The sequence below is a fragment of the Channa argus genome, chromosome 18 (assembly GCF_033026475.1).
Source record: "Channa argus isolate prfri chromosome 18, Channa argus male v1.0, whole genome shotgun sequence".
Lineage (NCBI taxonomy): Eukaryota > Metazoa > Chordata > Actinopteri > Anabantiformes > Channidae > Channa > Channa argus.
This window is the reverse complement of record NC_090214.1, coordinates 6,986,730-7,006,518: the sequence shown is the minus strand read 5'-3', so window position 1 is coordinate 7,006,518 and position 19,789 is coordinate 6,986,730. Positions and strand designations below refer to the sequence as shown.

The following is a 19,789-nucleotide window of genomic DNA, read 5'->3' as shown; positions in this document are numbered from 1 at the left end:
ATAGCGAACAGTTGATATTCAGAGCTGCTTGAAACTGTCCTTCACATGTTTTTGAATGGAGACATGAAGAATCCTTATGGCACAAAGTATATTGTAAGACATACCACCTTTATTAAATGCACAGTATCACAAGGAACATTTCCATTAATTGTGAATAAGCTACTCACATGATGCACAAAGCATTGAATTGATTGATAGAACTGGCTGATTAAAGCAGGATTAAATCTGCCAGTAGACAGACACACGCACGCACACACACACACACTCAAAACCATACACACTCCTGCATATGGATGTATGTGCAAATGCCCATACACCACCTCAGACACATTAGCCACATATACAAACACTCACACACTTTTCATATATTCACAAAGTAAGTAAAATTTGTTATCTGCACAGGAATTAAAACTGTAGTTTTTTTTTCTTTTGCCATACTTATATTTACAAAAAGAAATTCGTAACCCCACCCCCCAGGATTGATTACATTCAAAAAAGGTCCCAACCCTTCTAGATTACATTCAAAATAATATACTATTCATGATGCAAAGTCACAGTTATTCATCCGAAAGAGGATCAAAATAGGCTACAGTCAGTCAGAGGTTGAGTGGTGGGGTAGGCCAGGAAGCAAACTTGGACTTCCTGGCCACTGGCCACGCGTCTGCTAGGACACCCGTCAGCTCAAAGAGATCGTGACGTCGAATCCGATCTAGAATTTATGGTCCCCCTAGAAATGGACATCATCTCAAACAGCCTCTGTGTAAGCTCCCCATCACAGTGGAGAGGAAAGTAGAGATAATTTTCCTTTCTTTCTTTCTTTCTTTCTTTTTTTTTTTTGCTTTTTTTTTTTTTTGCTTTGTTTTTTTGTTTAGGTTGTGTGTGTGTGTGTGTGTGTGTATTTTTCAGAGAAAAACACATTGTCCAAAGAAAGTCCTTTGCAGATCAAAAGTTGCCAAAAAAGGATTGTATTCTCACTGGTATTATGAACGAGCACAAAGAAATTATACAATGTAGCACAAATTAAATTGTATTTACATATAGAATGTATTGCCAGTGGCCCATAAAAAGTTGTCTTCAATAGATGTCACACAGTTTTGACATGATACCTGCTTAAAACAGTTTATACTATTAAACATAGCCTACTATTCATTTAGACAAATATCAGAACTGTACAGAATGGACAGCAGTTTATGTACAGCAGACACGTGACTATTATATAAAACCATCTAATGCTGTAATAAAACATAGAGGGACACAAACTGTAGTTTTCTTCAAGGACAATGTGTCAAGGTTTGCACTTGTTTCAGTCACGGGTGACATTGCAAGGTTATTGCAAGTTTTTTGTTTTGTTTTTTGTCAATTAACTGCAGCTGAGATTGAGGTGGACTTGTCAGTTCAGGTTGTGCATTAGGGATTTAATGTAATCAATAAAAGTGCATTTAACGTATTGTCTGAGCAAAGAGCCTTACAGCTTTATATGGAAATACATGATAGTTATTATAAAGGTGCAATTGCCTCTGTTTTGCAGATTAATACAGGAGATTTGATTCAGTTCTAGAATCACCACACATGCTTTTAGCATTTCTGTAATCTCAGGAAAACAGACCCAATGAAGATCATTTGGAAAATGATCACAACAATGCCTTTAAAGCCATTTCCAAGCATCCTCTGTCTGTAGGGGTGAGGAACTTTACCAGCCCCCTCTGTGGCTACTCAGAGAGGTGATGCACCCCAGGGACACTTTATTGGCTATCAGACTCTTAATGAATCCTTTTTCTGCAGTATTTTCGAGTAGTATATAAAGTAAAGATTAGGTCTTCATAATACACTGTAAATACAGTAACAATAAACATATTGCATTACAATCAAAACCAAAATTAAATTAAAAAACAATCCTCAGTATGTTACCACACATTGGGGCATCATTTGGCTGGATCAAAATGCCCTGCCTATCCCTCTTAGGAGTGAAGCAACAAAGAAACAAGTATATAAATAAGTTCATCTCTCTCACTAACCACAAAACACAACAACACCCACAACATGTGAAAACCTGCCTTTGAAGACGCATAGAAAACCACATCACTTACAAATATGGGCCACTGACCAACAAAGATTTGCTAAATGGCATTGCTGGTGAATGAAAAATAAAACCAAAACAACCTGTGCTCATCTTTTTTCAGACAGGCATAGCTCAACTCCGCCGAGCCCTCGTTCTCTGTGCTTTAGATACGTCAAAAGAAAAAACTGTGAAATGAGTAGAGCACTCCAACAACATTGATACACCTATCTGTCAATATAGATGACCTTGTGTAATTAGTGTCAAATATGAAGAGGTATTTAGAAGATAAGAGAAAGGATGGTGGCATTATTTAAAAACAACTGCAAAATGCTGTATGCCCTTGTATTTTATAAACTCAACATTGATTTTACATCAGGAGGTCTTTCAGTAACAGAATCTATATGGGTTTGACATTGTTTTTCACTTTAACGTGTATACTGTTATACACATACAGTATGGGAAAAATTCAAATACGTTGATGTAGATGATACAGAAGTCACAGATTTAAATCAACAGCTTAGTATGAAACAACATTTATAAATTCTACACAGCCCAGGACAAGTAACACAAAAAACTTCAGCTTCCACCTAATGAGTCATTTTATCTTGTGGTAGAATATGTTGCCTTGTGTGACAATGTTTAAATCTACAAAGTTGTAACTGTACAATGTCCATTCTGGAAAGACATATTATTTTCCATTTGTTCTTTCCCAGCACATATGCAATATAAGAAAAACATCATTTAATGCAATGAATGTTGACAGAACAACCTAGTAATCAATGCGACTGATTATTGGGCATCATTCTCTTTTATGTCTTTAACATACTGTATATGGTAAAGTGGAGACAGTGGAGACAGGTGTGGATAAAGTTACATAATCCTTTATGCATTTTGGTTTCCATTTGTGAAACGTGTCTCATTAACATCTCTGAATGGGCAGGAAAAGACAAAACAAAATCACTTAAAGTTTAAGGCTTTTCTCAATGGAATGGGGACACGGCCGATAGCATTTACAGTAACATTTACAGCCAGCTACTGTACACAGACTCACTCAGACAGTCGCACACCCTTCTCGTGTCAGCATGTGCAGACAAACACACAAACACTTGTCTACATACAAAGCTTCAGCTTACACGCACACAGGTAAAGTACATACAGGAGCACTGACGCGTCAGCCCAGTATGTCCAGGTACACAGGGGAGGCCTTGGCGAGGCTCTGGAGCATGCTGTGGATCTCCTTGATGTTCAGCCTCATGTAGGGCTCCCGCTGCCAGCAGCCCAGCATCAGGTCATAGACCTCTTTAGGACAGGTGCGGGGCCGCTGCAGCACACGGCCCTGGGTGATGCACTCGATCACCTGCAGGATACGAGCGGACAATACACGTCACGTGAGAGGAATGCAACACGTTTTCCACAGATATAACTAATGAGATGCAACATGAGATGGGCTGAGGCTACAATTGTAAAATTGAAATTATTATGTAGCTGTTTGATAACTTAATTATGTGTGTTTACATAATAAAATGGGCGTTTGTTTTGTTTGTTTTAATACAAATGGCTGCTTTTACTGCTTATAAAGAAAAAAAAATGAGATGAGAGAAAAAGAGAAAAAATGAAAAACAAATCCGAAATGGAGAAAGATTTTAACTGGTATGGAGAGGTCGTGACACTCTAAGCTCTAAGTATTTTTAGACCCTCCTAGCTTGCTAAATGGCCTCATATTGTTCTAATTTCATGCTCTCAGTTTGTAAGAGACTTTTTACGAAAGACCAGATTTTCATAACGACTATTGTTTCCAAACAGTGGGCAGAACAGGCTCCTGCCAATAACCTGTTTTCCAAGCATTTGTGATTCATGATTTGTCACAGACCTCTTTTCTGGGCCAAATCAAGCTTCAATAACTAATTTCCCTTTGTTTTTAGTATCCATGTTTGAGTGTATTTCATAAACGTACCGGTGTAACTTGTATAAGTGCAGGCGCAGACCTCGTGTAACTAACCTCATTGTTGGAGAGCTGGTACCAAGGCTGCTTGCCATATGTGAAGATCTCCCACAGCACCACACCAAGGCTCCACACATCACTCTCTGTGGTGAACCGCCGGTACATGATGCTCTCTGGGGGCATCCAGCGGATAGGCAGCATCGTGTGACCGCCCACCTGCAGAGAGAGAACGCAGTTAGAAGCCAAATGCCATCGGTTGAAACTGACTGTACTGTTATAGGGATCATTTTAGATCCAACACACCTGAGCCAGGTCGTTTCTGTCATTTACCATTTAGCCTCAATGATATAAATACTGTAAGATGGATAAAATATGACAAAAACCTGTCAAAACCCGGAGCATCAGAAAAGATCTTATAGTTCTACATACAAAAGCTGAACCTTAACACCACCAAGAAGGCAGAATTATTACCTGACACTTCTAACAGACTGTATTAGTTTCACCTTTGTGAACCAGAGTTCACTCTGTTTTTTGTTTTTTTACAGTAAGCAATTAAGTTTTCCCACTTCCTGAAATAAACCTGTTACTCCTTCATAACCATTTTATCTACACTCTGCCTTCTTCAATTACTTATTTCCTGTCAAGTAAAAGCATTTTCGTCTCTTACTGTGGCTCCTTTAATCCAATCAGCTTTCCTCCATCCTTTCACTTCAACACCACACTTACAAAAAGTTCTGTGTGCACAATGCGCAATATCGGAGTCAGAATGGGCTAAAATATATTGATTATTTTTACCCTAAAGGCATAACTGTAGTCTACTCAGTAATTGTTGCCTTGTACAATAGTTCAGCTTGAGTCTTCTTACGTCACAATAAACTGTTTTACTGTGCATCATAACGAAACCGCTCATTTGCAACCACTTTGTAACGGAGTGTGTATGATATGTTGTAAACTGGGTGAAAATAGTATATATATTCATAAATGGAAGATCAAGCAAGGCTTCACCTCACTGCTAATGCTTACAAATTTAATGCAACTGTATCAGGTTTCCCAGTTTATCTAATTTATTACACAAATCTCTTTGAACTTCAAAATGAAAGCAGCATAATAACAGATGGAAGAGTCTCATATTGTAAGATGTGTTCATACGTTTTGCTTTCTGTTTGATAAAAATCAGGAGATGGTGACAGACCCTTTTTAAAATCATCATATCTGATGCCAGTAAATAGCATCATGTACAGATGCCTGCATATGCCTGAGCATGGTGACTCAGTGGTAGAGCATTGGGTTGGGATGCAGAAGGCTGTGGGTTTGAATCCCAACCCACCAGGTGTGGCCCCGCCCAGCCACCAAGTGCCACCATGGTATCAGTCTCGAGCCCGGAAAAAAATGCCTTCTCTTTGGGCAGCAGAGGGCACTGTGGGATTCAAACTGGGATCTGAGACACGGAAGGAGAAAAACCATCTGTTCCTCAACATGAAATTTCTTTTATTGCACTGTATTTTTCATCAGCCAGTCGGTGGGTCATGCCATGTACTACAACTAGTCTATGGTACATGGATTAAGTATTAAGAATTAAATATATGTTTATGTATAGTGAAGTATTAATTCCATGATCAGGAAAAACTTTAAACTGTCTGTGCAATTTCGCACTTATTACCATGGAAACAGTAATTTTATGCAGATTATAGCATTTGCATTTAAATTGTGTTAAAAAATAGGGAAAAAAATAATTTTTTCTTCAGATAGACTGTTATTCAAACCAAAGTGCGATATAATCTAATTACACATTAAAGACTTTGCATATGTGGTTACATTTCTACGTTTCTGTGCATATCAGACAGGTCATGTATGGATGCATGTGTGAGCAAGACAGAGAACAGGGATAAAAACACCAAACAAACTCACTCTGTAGTAGTCTGTGCTGTACACATCTCTGGACATGCCAAAGTCTCCTATCTTGACCAGCAGGCTTTCTCCTACCAGGCAGTTCCTGGTTGCCAAGTCTCTGTGGACAAAGTGTTGGGAGGCCAGGTAGACCATGCCAGCGGCAATCTGTTGGGCAATGTGCAGCATTTGGGACTGGGTGAGCTCCACCAGGATACTGTGTTGACCGTCTGCCATTAGCACTGCATCAGGACCGTGGGACCTGCACCCAGACACACTTGATTAGAGCCTTACATTGCTGAGTAGCTTGTAGAATATGCTTTGTGTGAATGCAGCAAAACGCAACCTTCCTGGTTGATTGAACACAATTTTATCAACTTACCATGAATTTTCACTGTGACTGTGTCATTTAGACTTGTAAATTAATTAACAGTACATTAACAGAAAATTTATATTTTGACAATCGATTCATTATTTTAGTAATTTTGTCAAGAAAAAAAATGCATTTGCTTGTTCAAACCTTTCAGTTTGATGGTTATTTGAGGTCTCCATGTATGGTAGTAAGCTGATTATGTTTGGGCTCTGAACTGTTTAATGGTGTTGAAGCAATTTCAATATGTCAACTTGGGCTCTGTCGTTTCTTAGTTTTTAGGAAAGAAAGGAAGGAAATGGTTGACAAACAAAGATGATAAAAAATAATTATGGCAGCAAATGTAATTATTTTAATGAGCGATTTTCTTTATTAATAATGATTTAAGTTAATAAAATAGCAGATCACAAGCACAGTTTACTAGGCTAAGATTAGATAGATGTAATAGTTTTTCTCATCCAACTCTTTAGCTTTAAACCATGTCAATGTATGTAGACGTTAAGATGATCCTACCTGAGGAACTTATTTAGGTCACCATGTTTCATGTATTCAAACACCATGATGAGGGGGTCGCTCTCTACACAGACCCCATAGAAGGTGACGATGTGTTCGTGTTGCAGGTTTGTTAGGAGCTCGGCCTCCCTGTAAAAGTCTGCGCGGCCGCTCTCGCTGGCTTCTTTCAGAGTCTGATAAAAGAGAAAACACGCATCATAGGCAACAATTCCCATCCGGTCAACAGGATTCACTAACTGAATGACAGTTCTGATCTGCACCTTGACTGCCACATGGATCTTCTCCTGGTCTGGTGTCAGGTTGTAACACTCAGCAAGAAAGACCTTCCCAAAAGCTCCTTCTCCCAGCTCCCGCTTCAGTACAATGTTGTGTCTCTTGATGTGCTGGACAACTTTAATGAGGAATAAGACAAATCAGTGTCAAAAGTATAATGTGTACAATTTGATTCATTGAATTGGTATTTTAGTGTGGGAAAAACCAACTAATTAGCATTTCTAAACATAAATATTTATATAAGTTTATAACACATTATTGCACATATTATTCCTTTTAACAACTAACACTCCTACAGTTGGGTGCAAAAGTTTGCATCCCCCCCCCCCCCGATAAATTAACTCTAACTCTGATTAAGGAACATTTTTGGTTTCTAAAAGTGGATTAAATAATATGTTGATGTAAAAACTGTTGTAGTAATTTTGGCATTTCAAAATAAGGGCACCCAACTGTACTGTCTCAGCAAGACATAGTCACTGAATGGCAATATAGTGAATGAAGTTAGATTAAATTATAAAATATATCATAAATGAAGATGTTAAATATAATAAAAACACGTAATATGTTTTATGGCTGTTTGTTATAAACCATTTATTAAATGTTTGTGTACTGTATGCCTCTAAATGTTATGTAAATGTGGGTACCGTAGTTTACCTACACCCACAATATCGACAGAAATATATCTGTTTGTCAAATTACACTTTTGCTCTTATTTCATTTAGTCAGCCAATTAGCCAGTCAGTCTATGCATTTTTTTTTATTCTTTGCAGACAAAACACATCAAATTATATGAATTGTAAAACACAACCAACAAATGTTACCGTTGCTTGATAATTACAATTTTCCTGTCAATCGATTCTACACCACTTAAAGTGTCTAAAAAGCATTTTACACCACATGTATCTATGGAAGAGAAACATTAAGGTGCATACTGCTTAGTTGAGCTTCTTCTAAACGAGCTTGTGTTTCTGAACTTCACTAAATGACCGGTTGCTCCACAGAGCAGGAGTCACTATCACAATGCAGCAGGAAGCTGACGATAAATCTGGAGTGCAGTATGGATTTATCAGAAAAGGTCTGGGTTACCAGGCATTTGTCGAGTGCAGCAGTAACTCACACGTGTCAGATTTCAGCATACTGCCAGAGTTACGGAAGTACTGTGGGTTCTCAATGACAGGAATCTTTGTCATCCCAATGATCACTGCATCTGGACCCATCTCTGAAGACGACGGGGTGTTGTTGCCATTGGAGACGTGATGAAGAGGGCTGGCGGAGTCATCGTCATTACTAATGACTGAGGAGGAGCCTGGGGAGCCACAGAGGAGGAATAGGAGAGTGAAGAGTGGGGATGAATATGAGAGCGTGCACTCAGCCCAAAGCAGGAACCACAAATTCCTATAGTGGTGTCTTCTACACTTTCACCCTAATTGGCCTCATTTTTAGCACAGTGTATGTGGTTTGCAGACTAAGGACTTCCTATCAACTTTTACTCCTCACAAGAAGCTTCCACATTTCACAAATACCAGTTAAAACATTAATACAGGCTAACAAAAGATAGGCTAGTTAATGACAGAATAATACTTAAAATGAAAAATCTAGGCTTAAATGGAAACGGGTGCCAATTAATAAAGAAAATTAGGTCAAATAAAGTTATCATTGAGTCAGCTCTTTTTGTCATTTTTTTTCCCCAAAGGTCAAATGAGACGATTATTACTCTAGCACAGTTAGCTTAGCTTAGCACAAAGACTGAAATCAAGGGGAAACAGCTAGCCTGGCTCTGCAGGCCAAGATAATAGATAAACAGTGGTATGAATTTTATTATCCAACTCTGAGCCAGATATCTGAATAAGTGTTTATACTAAAATTACCTTTAATACCAAACTTGGAGTTTCTTCCATATTTCAGAATGATCACCATAAGAACACAGCCGGTTAAAGCGACACCTGCGATTCCCACAACTACATACACCTGTGAAGAGAAAATAAAAACTGTTGTAAACATAGCTTTCAACAATAATGTCTAGCAAAATGTCTGGCTGTAAATCAGTGGTTGCCAATATGGGGTCTGAACCCTAAGTGTTTTTTATTAAAGTCATTCTTATTATTTCATAGGAGACATACACCTGCCAAATAAAATGAGGCTTTTTCAGAATTTTCCCAGATTGTTGCTTTTGTACTATGATTACTAGATAAACGTAGTCTCTTAGAAATTTTCAAAAATGAAAAAGAGGTACAAATGTATAACAAATCATACGTTATCATACAACATGTTTGTTTTACACACACGCAAATAGTTGAGAACCACTGATTTACATGGGGATGATAGCTGATAGGCTTCACTTACTGCAACACTGTCATCCAGAGGAGGGAGCGGTGAGTCTAAAAAAGCACATCAAAATGCTGGTCTGAACATTTGAAAATAATGTCGTGATAAAATATTAAACAGAGATAGTGTGTGTTTAGTGTGTTATACAGTGTGCAAGAGTTCAAACACACACCTGTGGTGTCTGGGAGGAGAAAGATGGAGCCATAGGCCATGGGAGGAGAAACAAACATCATTCAAATGTTAATTTAAACTGTGTAGAAATATACCTCGATTAGGAAGTATAATTGTTGATTGTTTAAAACAGAATTATTACTCACAGTAGTAGAAGATGTCATCTAAAGAGGAACAAACATAAGTATTAGCAGTGAAGTTTACAAATATAAACCTAAGTAATGAGCTGATCTTTGAGTAAAAAGCAGCATATTGACACCTGTGTGGTTGTCAGGTGGGTCGATAAACTGAGCAGTGACATTCTTCGCATCCGAGCCGTACGTATTTGTTGCCACCAGCCTGTACACGCCGTTATGAATGTGTGTGGGGTTGACCAGCTGCAGGCAGCCATGGTCCTCGCTCTCGGTAGACAAGTGGATCATGGTGCGGATGTAGTCCTGCTCCTGGAGAGGCATGTTCTCATGGTACCATCGCAGCTCAGGTTTAGGGTTCCCTGTCACGCTGAATGGGATGCACCAGTGGTGGTCCTGCTCTGGCCCCAGCAGCTGCTGGATGGTGGGGGGAACTGATACAGAGGCAACAGTAGAGGAAGAGTAATCACGGGATGATAGGATATAAACACCAGGAGGAAAAGCCACTAGGAAAAGCAACATTTATGGGCAGAGAGAAGAGATGCAGTCTGGGACAAGAAGGAAGACTGATCACAAAAGACCTGAACACTGACATCAGGAGGACATGGAAGAGTAGAATGAGGAGAAATGTGGCACCAAACAAGCAGAGGGTTGTGGGGAGGCATAAGGAGCTTCACAGGAGGAAGAGTTATAGACAGGAAACATGGAGAGTCAATAAGATTTGTCAGAGGACAGTAATGGTAACAAACTGAGGAGTCTTCCATATTCAGCAGAGTAAAATGCAGTTTAGAAAAAAGGCATAAAAAAGATTGTCTGAGAGGAAATGAAACTTAGCAGTGTAAATATGATCTGTAAAGATGGATGCTACAGTTGTTTAGCGTTTCCAGTCAATGTTAACAGAAAGGTAGGAGTCCTTACAGAGAATATTGAGCTGAAGCGTTGCCTCAGTCTGACCAACCATGTTCTCTGCGCTGCACATGATCACCCTCCCATTATCATCAGGAGACAGGCCGGACAAGATGAGTCTGCTCCCCGTCTCCAGAGGTTCAGTCTATAAACACAATGTGCTGACATTAATGCATCTGCATTTCGCAGTATATCCTGTGTGTGTGCTAAATGTTTAATGCTGATCGTCAATGCATTACCAATAGTTAGATTGTTACAACACACCAACGGCACCAAACAGCACTAACCTCCCGCCAACTTCAGTCAGTAGTAACACATCACATGTCATGATTTGTTATGCAGCCAGCAGAGAAATCAAAATAGTTCAGAGGCAACTTTCAACTTTTCTGTAAGTCAGTTGCTAACCCTTAGCCATCTTTGCCTTAAGGTCTGTTGTTCCCCATCTTTGTCTGCAACCAGGTTCTCTTGAAATCTTTAACTACAAGCAATGGATAAAGTGTTTAAATTGTTTACTAAACTATCTAGATAACAGCTGTAAGTGTTTGCTGAAAGTATAAGAACTTTAGTTGAAAGTCACAAATAAACAAATAAATTAAATACTCCCAAAAGACAATTTAGACACTTGACAGATGTTTAACATGCAAATAAAATATACAGTCCCTAAATGTGTTAACATTATTCATAAATCATTTAAATATTTAACTAGACTGATATTGACAATTACAGCTAAAATAATTGATAAATAGTTATGGAAAGTCAGTGTAAAAAAGTAGATTTACTTATGTGAATAAATACATTATCCAATATATATTCAGTATATTTTTTAGATTGGCCTAATTAACATTTTAACATCCAGTTATTTAACACATTATTTACACAATTAGTATGAAATCCAGCCAATGCATTTTCTTAGTTGTTTTGTAGCTTTAAGTCCAGCAAAGTCTCAAGTCTTAAGAAAGCAATTATCAAGACCATGATGACAAGTCAAAACTGCCCTTTAAAAGGAACAGGCGTGGGAAACTTTAACGCTTTTAACAGTGTCACTTTTTTTAAGAATATTCCAGCTGTTTGGCTTGGACTTGAATGAGTTCATTTTCGAGTCATAAATCAAATCAATACCCACTGGTGGTCTCAAGTCATTCTTTCTCTGAGTTAAAGAATTTAGTTCTATACATTTTTTTTCTTATTATCAAAAGATGCCATGACAAGACCCAGACTGGTGTCTCAGTGTGTCTCACCTCATTTTCCAGCTTCTCGCCTTGAGGGGCCACAGAGGCAACTATGTAAACAGTGGGATGTGTTTTAATGGTTGTTAACACAGCTCTATGAGGAATACGTTGTTTTAGGGTTTGGCTCAATCGATTTGGTGTTGGGTTTTTGGTGATGATAAGAAAAGGATAGAACATCACTAAAATTATCCTCTAAGGCTTGAGTCCAAGTCTTAAATCTACGACTCCATCATGTCCTTCATCACATGCAGCTTGAAACTTAAAACTTTATTGGAGCTCATTTACTTGTATCTTAAAAAATATGGAGTCCACAGTGGTGAACTTGCACCAAATAGATACAAAGAGGATGCTGAGACCTGGACCTGCTCACCTTGTTGGGTGTAGAGAGCATCCCAAGGTTCCACCGGATCTCAGGACGAGGCGAGCCTGAGGCACTGCACACAGCTTTGACATTACTCCCCTGCATCTTGGTCACAGTTTTGGGGGTGACCTCTACTTTGGGAACCACTGCAAAAAAAATAATGCATTAAAACATTTTGTAAGAAAGTAATTTTTAAAATTTTTTGGGTTTTTTTGGGGGGGTTTTTTTTTAGCTTTCAGGGAGCAATCGCCTCTTGAAAGGTTCAGGATCAACCCAGCGTTAACAGAGTTTTACATTACCACATTCTGGTGGGGTAAGTGTGGCAAAGGCCTTTATCACTCCTCTGTCATCTATGCATTTCAGGTCTTGACCCTCGATTTCTTCCTGGAGCCTCAGTTTGATCCACAAGTTGTCACACACACAATCCAGAGGGTTTCCAGACAGGAGAAGCCTAGAAAAGAAAAACACAGCTCATCAGAAACTTTTACTTGGCACAAAAAAAAGGACATGCTGATTTTTGTATATGTGCTTGACACTTACGGATATGATGTGTTGAAGTTCTCAAATGTTTTCCATGACAGTGTTGATAGATTATTGTCTCTGAGATTTCTAAAAGGTGAGACAAAAAAACAAATCTGAACATGGTGACTGCTATGTACATCAATGAAATTACTTAAAAGAGACTTTACAATCCTTCTTACACATGTTGAAGGACTTTGTTGTTGGAAAATGCATTTGACGATATTGACGTCAATCTCGTCCTCGTCAATGTTCTGTTGGAAAGTTGAACGTAGAGTTATCCTGTCATCTTTACCATTTTAATGTGTAAGAAAAAACGTTTTTCATTCCACGTGAAACACTACAATCATACTTACAGGTTTCTGAGGTTTATGTAATGGCCCAAAGTGTTGTTACTGATTTCAAACAGTCTGTTTTGATTGGCAATGTATCTGTAAAAAAAAAAAAAAAAGATAAAAGAAAAGATCTGTTAGATGAACGGATGGTCAGCTAAATAACATGGCCTGAAACTATGTCTGTTGTATATTCTGCAGAAAAGACATATCCTTCAAAGAATATACAGCCACAGTGTTTGTGTAACACCAAAGAATCCGTTGTGCATTTGATAAAACTAAATAACGTGGTTTTTTGCCATTTTTTAGCTATATATGTAGTTAAACTGTGTGAAATATAGAAAATACACAGCTGTAAGGGAATTATCTCTGCAGCACATTTGAATGTCAATATAATGTGAACAGTACATATTTATACACTAATAATATTTTTTGTTTCTGTTGCTGGACATACAAAATAATAACTTATCAATTTTTACAAGATTCTATCTACTTTTACGACTGAATTATGACACAGAAGTCATGAGATAGTTTTTTGTAATTTTTCACAAAATTACACCAATAAGGATTTATCTAAATGTCTGATAATAGTGACATTTGTAAACTTTGATATAATTTTAAGAACCTCAAAACTAAACTTTTTAATTTGTGAGGACAAACTATACATATTTGATGTGTGATGAAGTGATGTGAAATGTAATGAAATCACTTTTTACTGTATTAATTAAAGAATTATTGTTTGGCTTATTATGAAAAATAATAATTTCTCTGCAAAGCTGGAGTAAATAAACCTTTAAGGGCGGACATGTTTGTTTACATCAACTGTCTAAGGGTCAGTGCAGTGTTAAGCCCAAGAATTAAAGGTGGGGCAAAATAATTTTAGATTTTCGAGAAGGGGCATCTGACAAAACTAATAGTCTTCCCTGGATTTCTGTTACACTTCAAAGTGAGAAATTTATTTTTCAAAACTTCACATTTTACTCAGTAAAAAGTCGCGGTCCCTTCAGACAGTTGAGGGATGTGTATTTGTGCTGCTACAGGAATGGTTTGATTTGCAAATGAAAGAATATTCATATTTGGATCCAAGAAGCCTCATGACAAGTTGGTGTGACGCCTATAGCTCCCGTCTGTCTGCCTCAGAAAACTCACCCAGTCTCCCCTCCATCTCCGGTGGGTACCATGCAGTTGTATACTAGTGCAGGGTTGTATCAGGTACAGTCCGAGACAGGCCTACACACTGACGCAGATAAGGCTACATAACTGTGCGTAACCTATTGCCGGTGTCCGGATTATCCAGTTGATGTGATCTCATGTGTAATCTGGTAACATTGTGGTCATTTGGAAACATTAATGCTTTTTTCTCCCCACACCGCCGCCCAGAAGCCGAATTAACACCTCGGGGGCAGCGTGGGGCCTAAACATTTACTCCATCACTAAATCTGGAGCTGTTTTGTAAAGGAAACACCGACTAATCCAAATAAGCCTGACGCGCACTCGCACCACCATTACGCACGCACGCACGCACACTCACACACACCCTTGTCGTTAGAGGCACGCGCAACTCCCAGCTCCACCACACATACACACTCACGCACACATACTAGGATGCATGATCTGACAAATCCGTTGCTTTTACGGATAAAATCACACATTTTGTGTTTGACACCAAGCGCAAAAGGCAGGTCTCTACTGATCTTTTATTCAAAAGGGAAAATAACATCAAACCTGCGGTTATTAATATTGTTGCTGATTTTATTACCTTTATTCTTATCACAATCCTAGCTCCTCTGTATTACTGCGACCTACGATTGAAGGTAGTTCTTTACGCACTGCATCCTAATAAGTTCATAAGCTGTCTGCACGATCGTTTCCATACACTTACATCTCGGTGATGTTTTCCATGTCATCTAACGTGAGGACAGGGAAATCCTCGATCCCTGGTACGGAATCAATACAAACAATCCTTGAGATGGTGCAAGTGCATGATGTGGGGCAAGCATCGCTAAATCTCCACAGCCCCATCAAAACCAAAAACAATCCAAGACGAGCCATGCCATATCCCCCCGCGCTGGAGTCCATCGCAAGTCCAATGATATCCCACGAATCCCCCACACAGAATCTGGTCAAATTGAATAGTTGTTAAGATTTCCTGCCTCGTCGTCTTTATCTGGCCACGTTAATCCTTTTAACTCCGCAGGAAAAAAAAAAGACTACGCCGTCGGTGTGGAATGCGCAGAGCCCACGGTTTTAATACCAAGATGCCATGGACTGGCCTTCCCGTCTCCGCAGAGCTGCTATCACACTACTGCATATCGATGCCGTGAAGCAAGGTGTCAAGTGGTCCGTCCTGCTGCTGCTGCTGGTGGTGCTGCTGCTGCTGTCTCGCTCCTCTATCGCGGGCGCAGAGTGTTCGCCTCTGCCTGGTAAAATAAATACAAGGTGTTCCAGATGTTTAGAGATCAATAGGCAGGGCACCCACGAGAGATTTCTCGTAAGAGTGTGTGATGGGGAGGAAAACAGGAGAGACTGCACAGTGGAGTAAGGGTGCGTGGGGATGCTGCGTGTGTAGAGAGGAAGGCTACCTGCATCCGTCTATCGATTATCGCCGAGAACGAGCGCGTCTCTCCCAGCCATCACTGGGATTGGGTTTGCACCGGAGATGGCTGCGATGATACCCTGGAGATGTATTTCTGACAAGTTGTATTTAGAGGAATTTGCTGAATACCAGTCAGGCAACGGAAACCTAAACGGCAGCTGCGGTTTGTTTTTTATTAAGCAGCACTAGTGGCCAGCTGCGGGTCAAACGTCATGTTGGTGGTGGTCACAACAACAACAACAACAACCACAACAATATGGATGTAAACTCTTGTAGTTCTGCTCAAACCATGCTTTGGGTGAAAGCAGCGCACTTTCCACACTAACACTGGTGCACGGTTGGCCATAGGCCTGTAGTGTGACGTACGGTTGACGCACAAGATGGGGTGCATCTATGAAAAATAATTAGCCTACCTATACTACTGTATGTCTGCAAGCTCCAAATAGGTCTCAGTCCAATCACTGATCAGTTCAACATATAGGAGCACGAACTGGTTAAAAAAGGGCTAAATGTTTTTAATTTCTCCTGAGATTTTGTCCGAAATAATTGTATTTTTTATTACACCAATTACACGGAAAAACTACACTATGATAAAGTTTAATAATGTAGGAAAATGTCTGACTGACTGTGGCATATTTTGATTTAAGTTTGAGAAATCTTTTCAGTTACTCAACAATATTTAGGCTCTAAGTATTTGCCCGTATTTTTGCAACATTGGTATCCACACCCAAACGTGAATATTAATCTTTTATAATTAAAGCATTGCTTTCTTTGTCCCAAATCGAGCAAGTTACACAAATGCCCTAAATGCTTGGTTTGTTAGCGCTTTAAGCAAGGTGATTATACATACATACATCAAAATGATGAAATAAACCTTGTTTACCTGTGGTTTCCTAAATTTCCCTCATAATGAGGACGCATACTCGGCTGGGACACATGATCTATGACACATCCTGGATGTTAGTGTCGCTATGGTGACTTGCTTTTTACAAATAGCGCGGACAATGTCAAGTGTCGCTATGGTTGCAGATGAAAATATGTACGTAGGCTTTTTTTATGAGAAACATCAAGAACTGAATTATATCTGTCTCCATGGTAACATCAGAGTATAGGAGAGGGTAGGGAGCTCTTTATTTTGCAATTGCCTATATCTGAAGGAGCATGTCGACACTACGAGAAAATGAGTGTTTAAAATAGATCAAGTGTGGACACAATTCAGTCTCCTCATTTGCAATAAATGGGCAGTGAGGTGGTGGCTCTGGATTAGTAAGTCTGATCTCATGGCCTTATGATTTTATCACTGCAGAAAGAGAATCTAGTTGCACTGCACATCACCTTCAGCTAATCAAAAACAATAGGATATGTAATAAAGATGTTTGCTCTTGGTGAATTGTGCAGTTTGTTTTGCAGACTGAGGAACTACTTGGGAATTTAAAGTATTTTTAAAATAGTTTAACTGAATATTTTTAAAATGTCAACTTCTTGAATCCCATGATGTTCTTAGCTATATTATTCCACTGGAAGGAATTTGAACTTCAGCTGTAGAGGAGTTCATTAGCACACTGAGTCTTTTGGCAGGCCAGACCAGAAGATCTTCTTAGTTTTGTGGTGCTTCTGCAACATCCAGCCGTGCAACTCCTCCATCTTCTCTGCTCGTACCTTCTCCTAAACCAGCTGGTGGCAGACTTGTCTTGATCCTTGTGTGGAGTGAGGTAGCTGTGACTCAGCCCACTGGTTTATAAATCCGGCACTGCTCACGGCCTCCGTTTGGTTTTGTGGATTATACAGACAGACTGTTACAAAAAAACAGTTCCTCATTTTTATTTCTATCAGAAAAAATAATTTAAACCAGTCAGAAACAAACCCGGGCAAAATAATCCTGTAATACAAAAAAATACACTTTACACTGTCGTTCTGTAGTGTAAATACACACAGAACTTTATCATTTTAAACGTGCTTTACATAACATAAAGGTTTTTTAAGCAAAAGCAGTAATACCCTAGTGCTGAAATGCTCTCTTACAAGGAAAAGTCCCGCATTTTGTTTTTTATTATTTAACAAGGACAAACAGTTTAAAGAACATATTTCATTTTCTAAATAATTAAATAATAATCAACACCAACACAGACCTTTCTGAGTCTCCTGTCAGCCTGCAGCCTGGATTAGCTTGTAAAATTATGTCTCGGCCCTAAACTTCCATTGTCTCCTCCCCTTCTTCTTTTCCTTTCAGCTGTTCCCCTTCAGGTGTAGCCACAGTGAATCATGTGCCTCCATCTAACCCTGTCCTCTGCATCCTCTTCTCTCACAACAACTAACTTCATGTCCTCCCTCACTACATCCATAAATCTCCTCTTTGGTCTCCCTCTAGACCTCCTGCCTGGCAGCTCCAACCTCAGCATCCTTTTACTGATATATTCACAGTTTCTCCTCTGAACATGTCCAAACCACCTCAATCTGGCCTCTTTAACATCTAACATGAGCTGTCCCTCTGATGTCCTCATTCCTGATCCTGTCCATCCTCGTCCCTCCCAAAGAGAACCTCAACATCTTAAGCTCTGCTACCTCCAGCTCTGCCTTCTGTATTTTCTTCAGTGCCACTGTCTCTAAGCCGAACAACATCTCTGGTCTCACCACCGTCTTGAACACCTTTCCTTTCATTCGCTGATACTCTTTTATCACACAACACACCTGACACTTTTCTCCACTCATTCCAACCTGTCTGCACTCGCCTCTTCACCTCTTTTCCACACTATCCGTTACTCTAAACCGTACTTAAAGTCCTGAACCTTCTTCACCTCTGCTCCCTGTAACTTCACCGTTCCACCTAGGTCCCTCTCATTCACACACATGTATTCTGTGTTGCTGCGGCTAAGGTGGAGGTCCAGAGCAGACCTCCATCTCTCTAGATTTTCCTCCACCTGCTCCCTGCTCTTACTACAGATCACAATGTCATCTGCAAATGTCATAGTCCATGGAGATTCCAGTCTAACCTCATCTGTCAGTCTGTCCATCACCAGAGCAAACATGAACTCTACTGCGACCTCTCCTAGACACTTCCATACCTCCACAGGTATATGTCATCAGGACCAACTGCCTTTCCTCTCTTCATCCTCTTCAAGGCCCTCCTCAATTCACTCCTACCAGTCTTTGCTACTTCCTCCTCCACACCAATCACCTCTTGTACTCTCCTTTCTCTTTTATTTTCCTTATATATCAACTCTTCAAAGTACTCCTTAGTCCTCCTGACCACCCAGAGCCTGTCTCAGCTCTCAGCTCCTCATCACAGAGTCATTTTACACATCACCATCCTGTGTTGTCTGGCTACACTCTCCTCTACCAATACTTTGCAGTCACTGATGTCTTTCAGATTACAATGTCAATCTAAGATGTAGTCCCCCCTAAATGGTTCTACCTCAGCTCTTATGTCACCCTATGTTCCTGCCTCTTCTGGAAGTAATTCCATCCTCTTTGCAAAGTCTACCACCATCTGTCCTTCTGTGTTCCTGTCCTGAAGATCAAACCTGTCCATCAGATTCTCATTTCCTCTGTTTCCTTCATGTGTATGTCCATTGAAATCTGCATCAATCACCACTCTCTTGCCTCTGGGGATGCTCTGCACCACTTCATCTAACTCACTCCAGAATTTCTCCTTCTCTTCTAACTCACATCTTACCTATGGGGCATAACCACTAAAAACACTCTCTGTACTTCCGGTGTGGAAGTCATGATTCGCATGTTTAATTTGCCATGTGTATTACATCGGATGCCCTTTCTGACACAACCCTCCACATTTTTCCAGACTTGGGACTGGCACAAGATGACTCTGGCTTGTGACTCTCCATTGTTTTTCAAAAACTACTAAAATTGTCTGCTTGCTAAAAACACATCGGCCAGACACAGCACTCCACTGGGTAACATGTTTCTTCATTTATTATATAAAATCCTTAAATTATTGATTACCAATCAGCTCTTTAACCATAGAGTGCCTGTTTGTTGGAGTACCTGCGTTCTGGGGGATAAGGGTTGTCACACAACAAATTTGGGCACAACAGTTGCCTGAGAGCCTCAAGACAGGGAAACAAATACCCGAATCCATTGGGGTGAGCTTGATGAATTGTTCTGCTTGGCCTTACAGCTACACACCGTTTCCTTACGCGAGTTAACCGTTTAGCCCC

The 19,789-nt window shown here is 39.7% G+C and overlaps 1 protein-coding gene across 1 annotated transcript; it reads right to left on the bottom strand.

Annotated features, from left to right (window-relative positions):
• Window positions 1–6: 6 nt before the first annotated feature.
• Window positions 7–15,903, bottom strand: ntrk2b (neurotrophic tyrosine kinase, receptor, type 2b). The gene is made up of 18 exons (XM_067484278.1): window positions 14,901–15,903; window positions 13,043–13,117; window positions 12,869–12,940; window positions 12,708–12,776; window positions 12,467–12,618; window positions 12,177–12,313; window positions 10,590–10,722; window positions 9,800–10,105; window positions 9,687–9,704; window positions 9,542–9,550; window positions 9,388–9,422; window positions 8,913–9,012; window positions 8,162–8,350; window positions 7,032–7,162; window positions 6,772–6,944; window positions 5,910–6,150; window positions 4,059–4,217; window positions 7–3,416 (listed from the first exon to the last, which is right to left on the bottom strand). The coding sequence occupies exons 1-18, from the start codon at window positions 15,095–15,097 to the stop codon at window positions 3,231–3,233; spliced, it is 2,382 nt and encodes a 793-aa protein (XP_067340379.1). The 5' UTR covers window positions 15,098–15,903; the 3' UTR covers window positions 7–3,230.
• Between the last annotated feature and the right edge of the window lie 3,886 nt (window positions 15,904–19,789).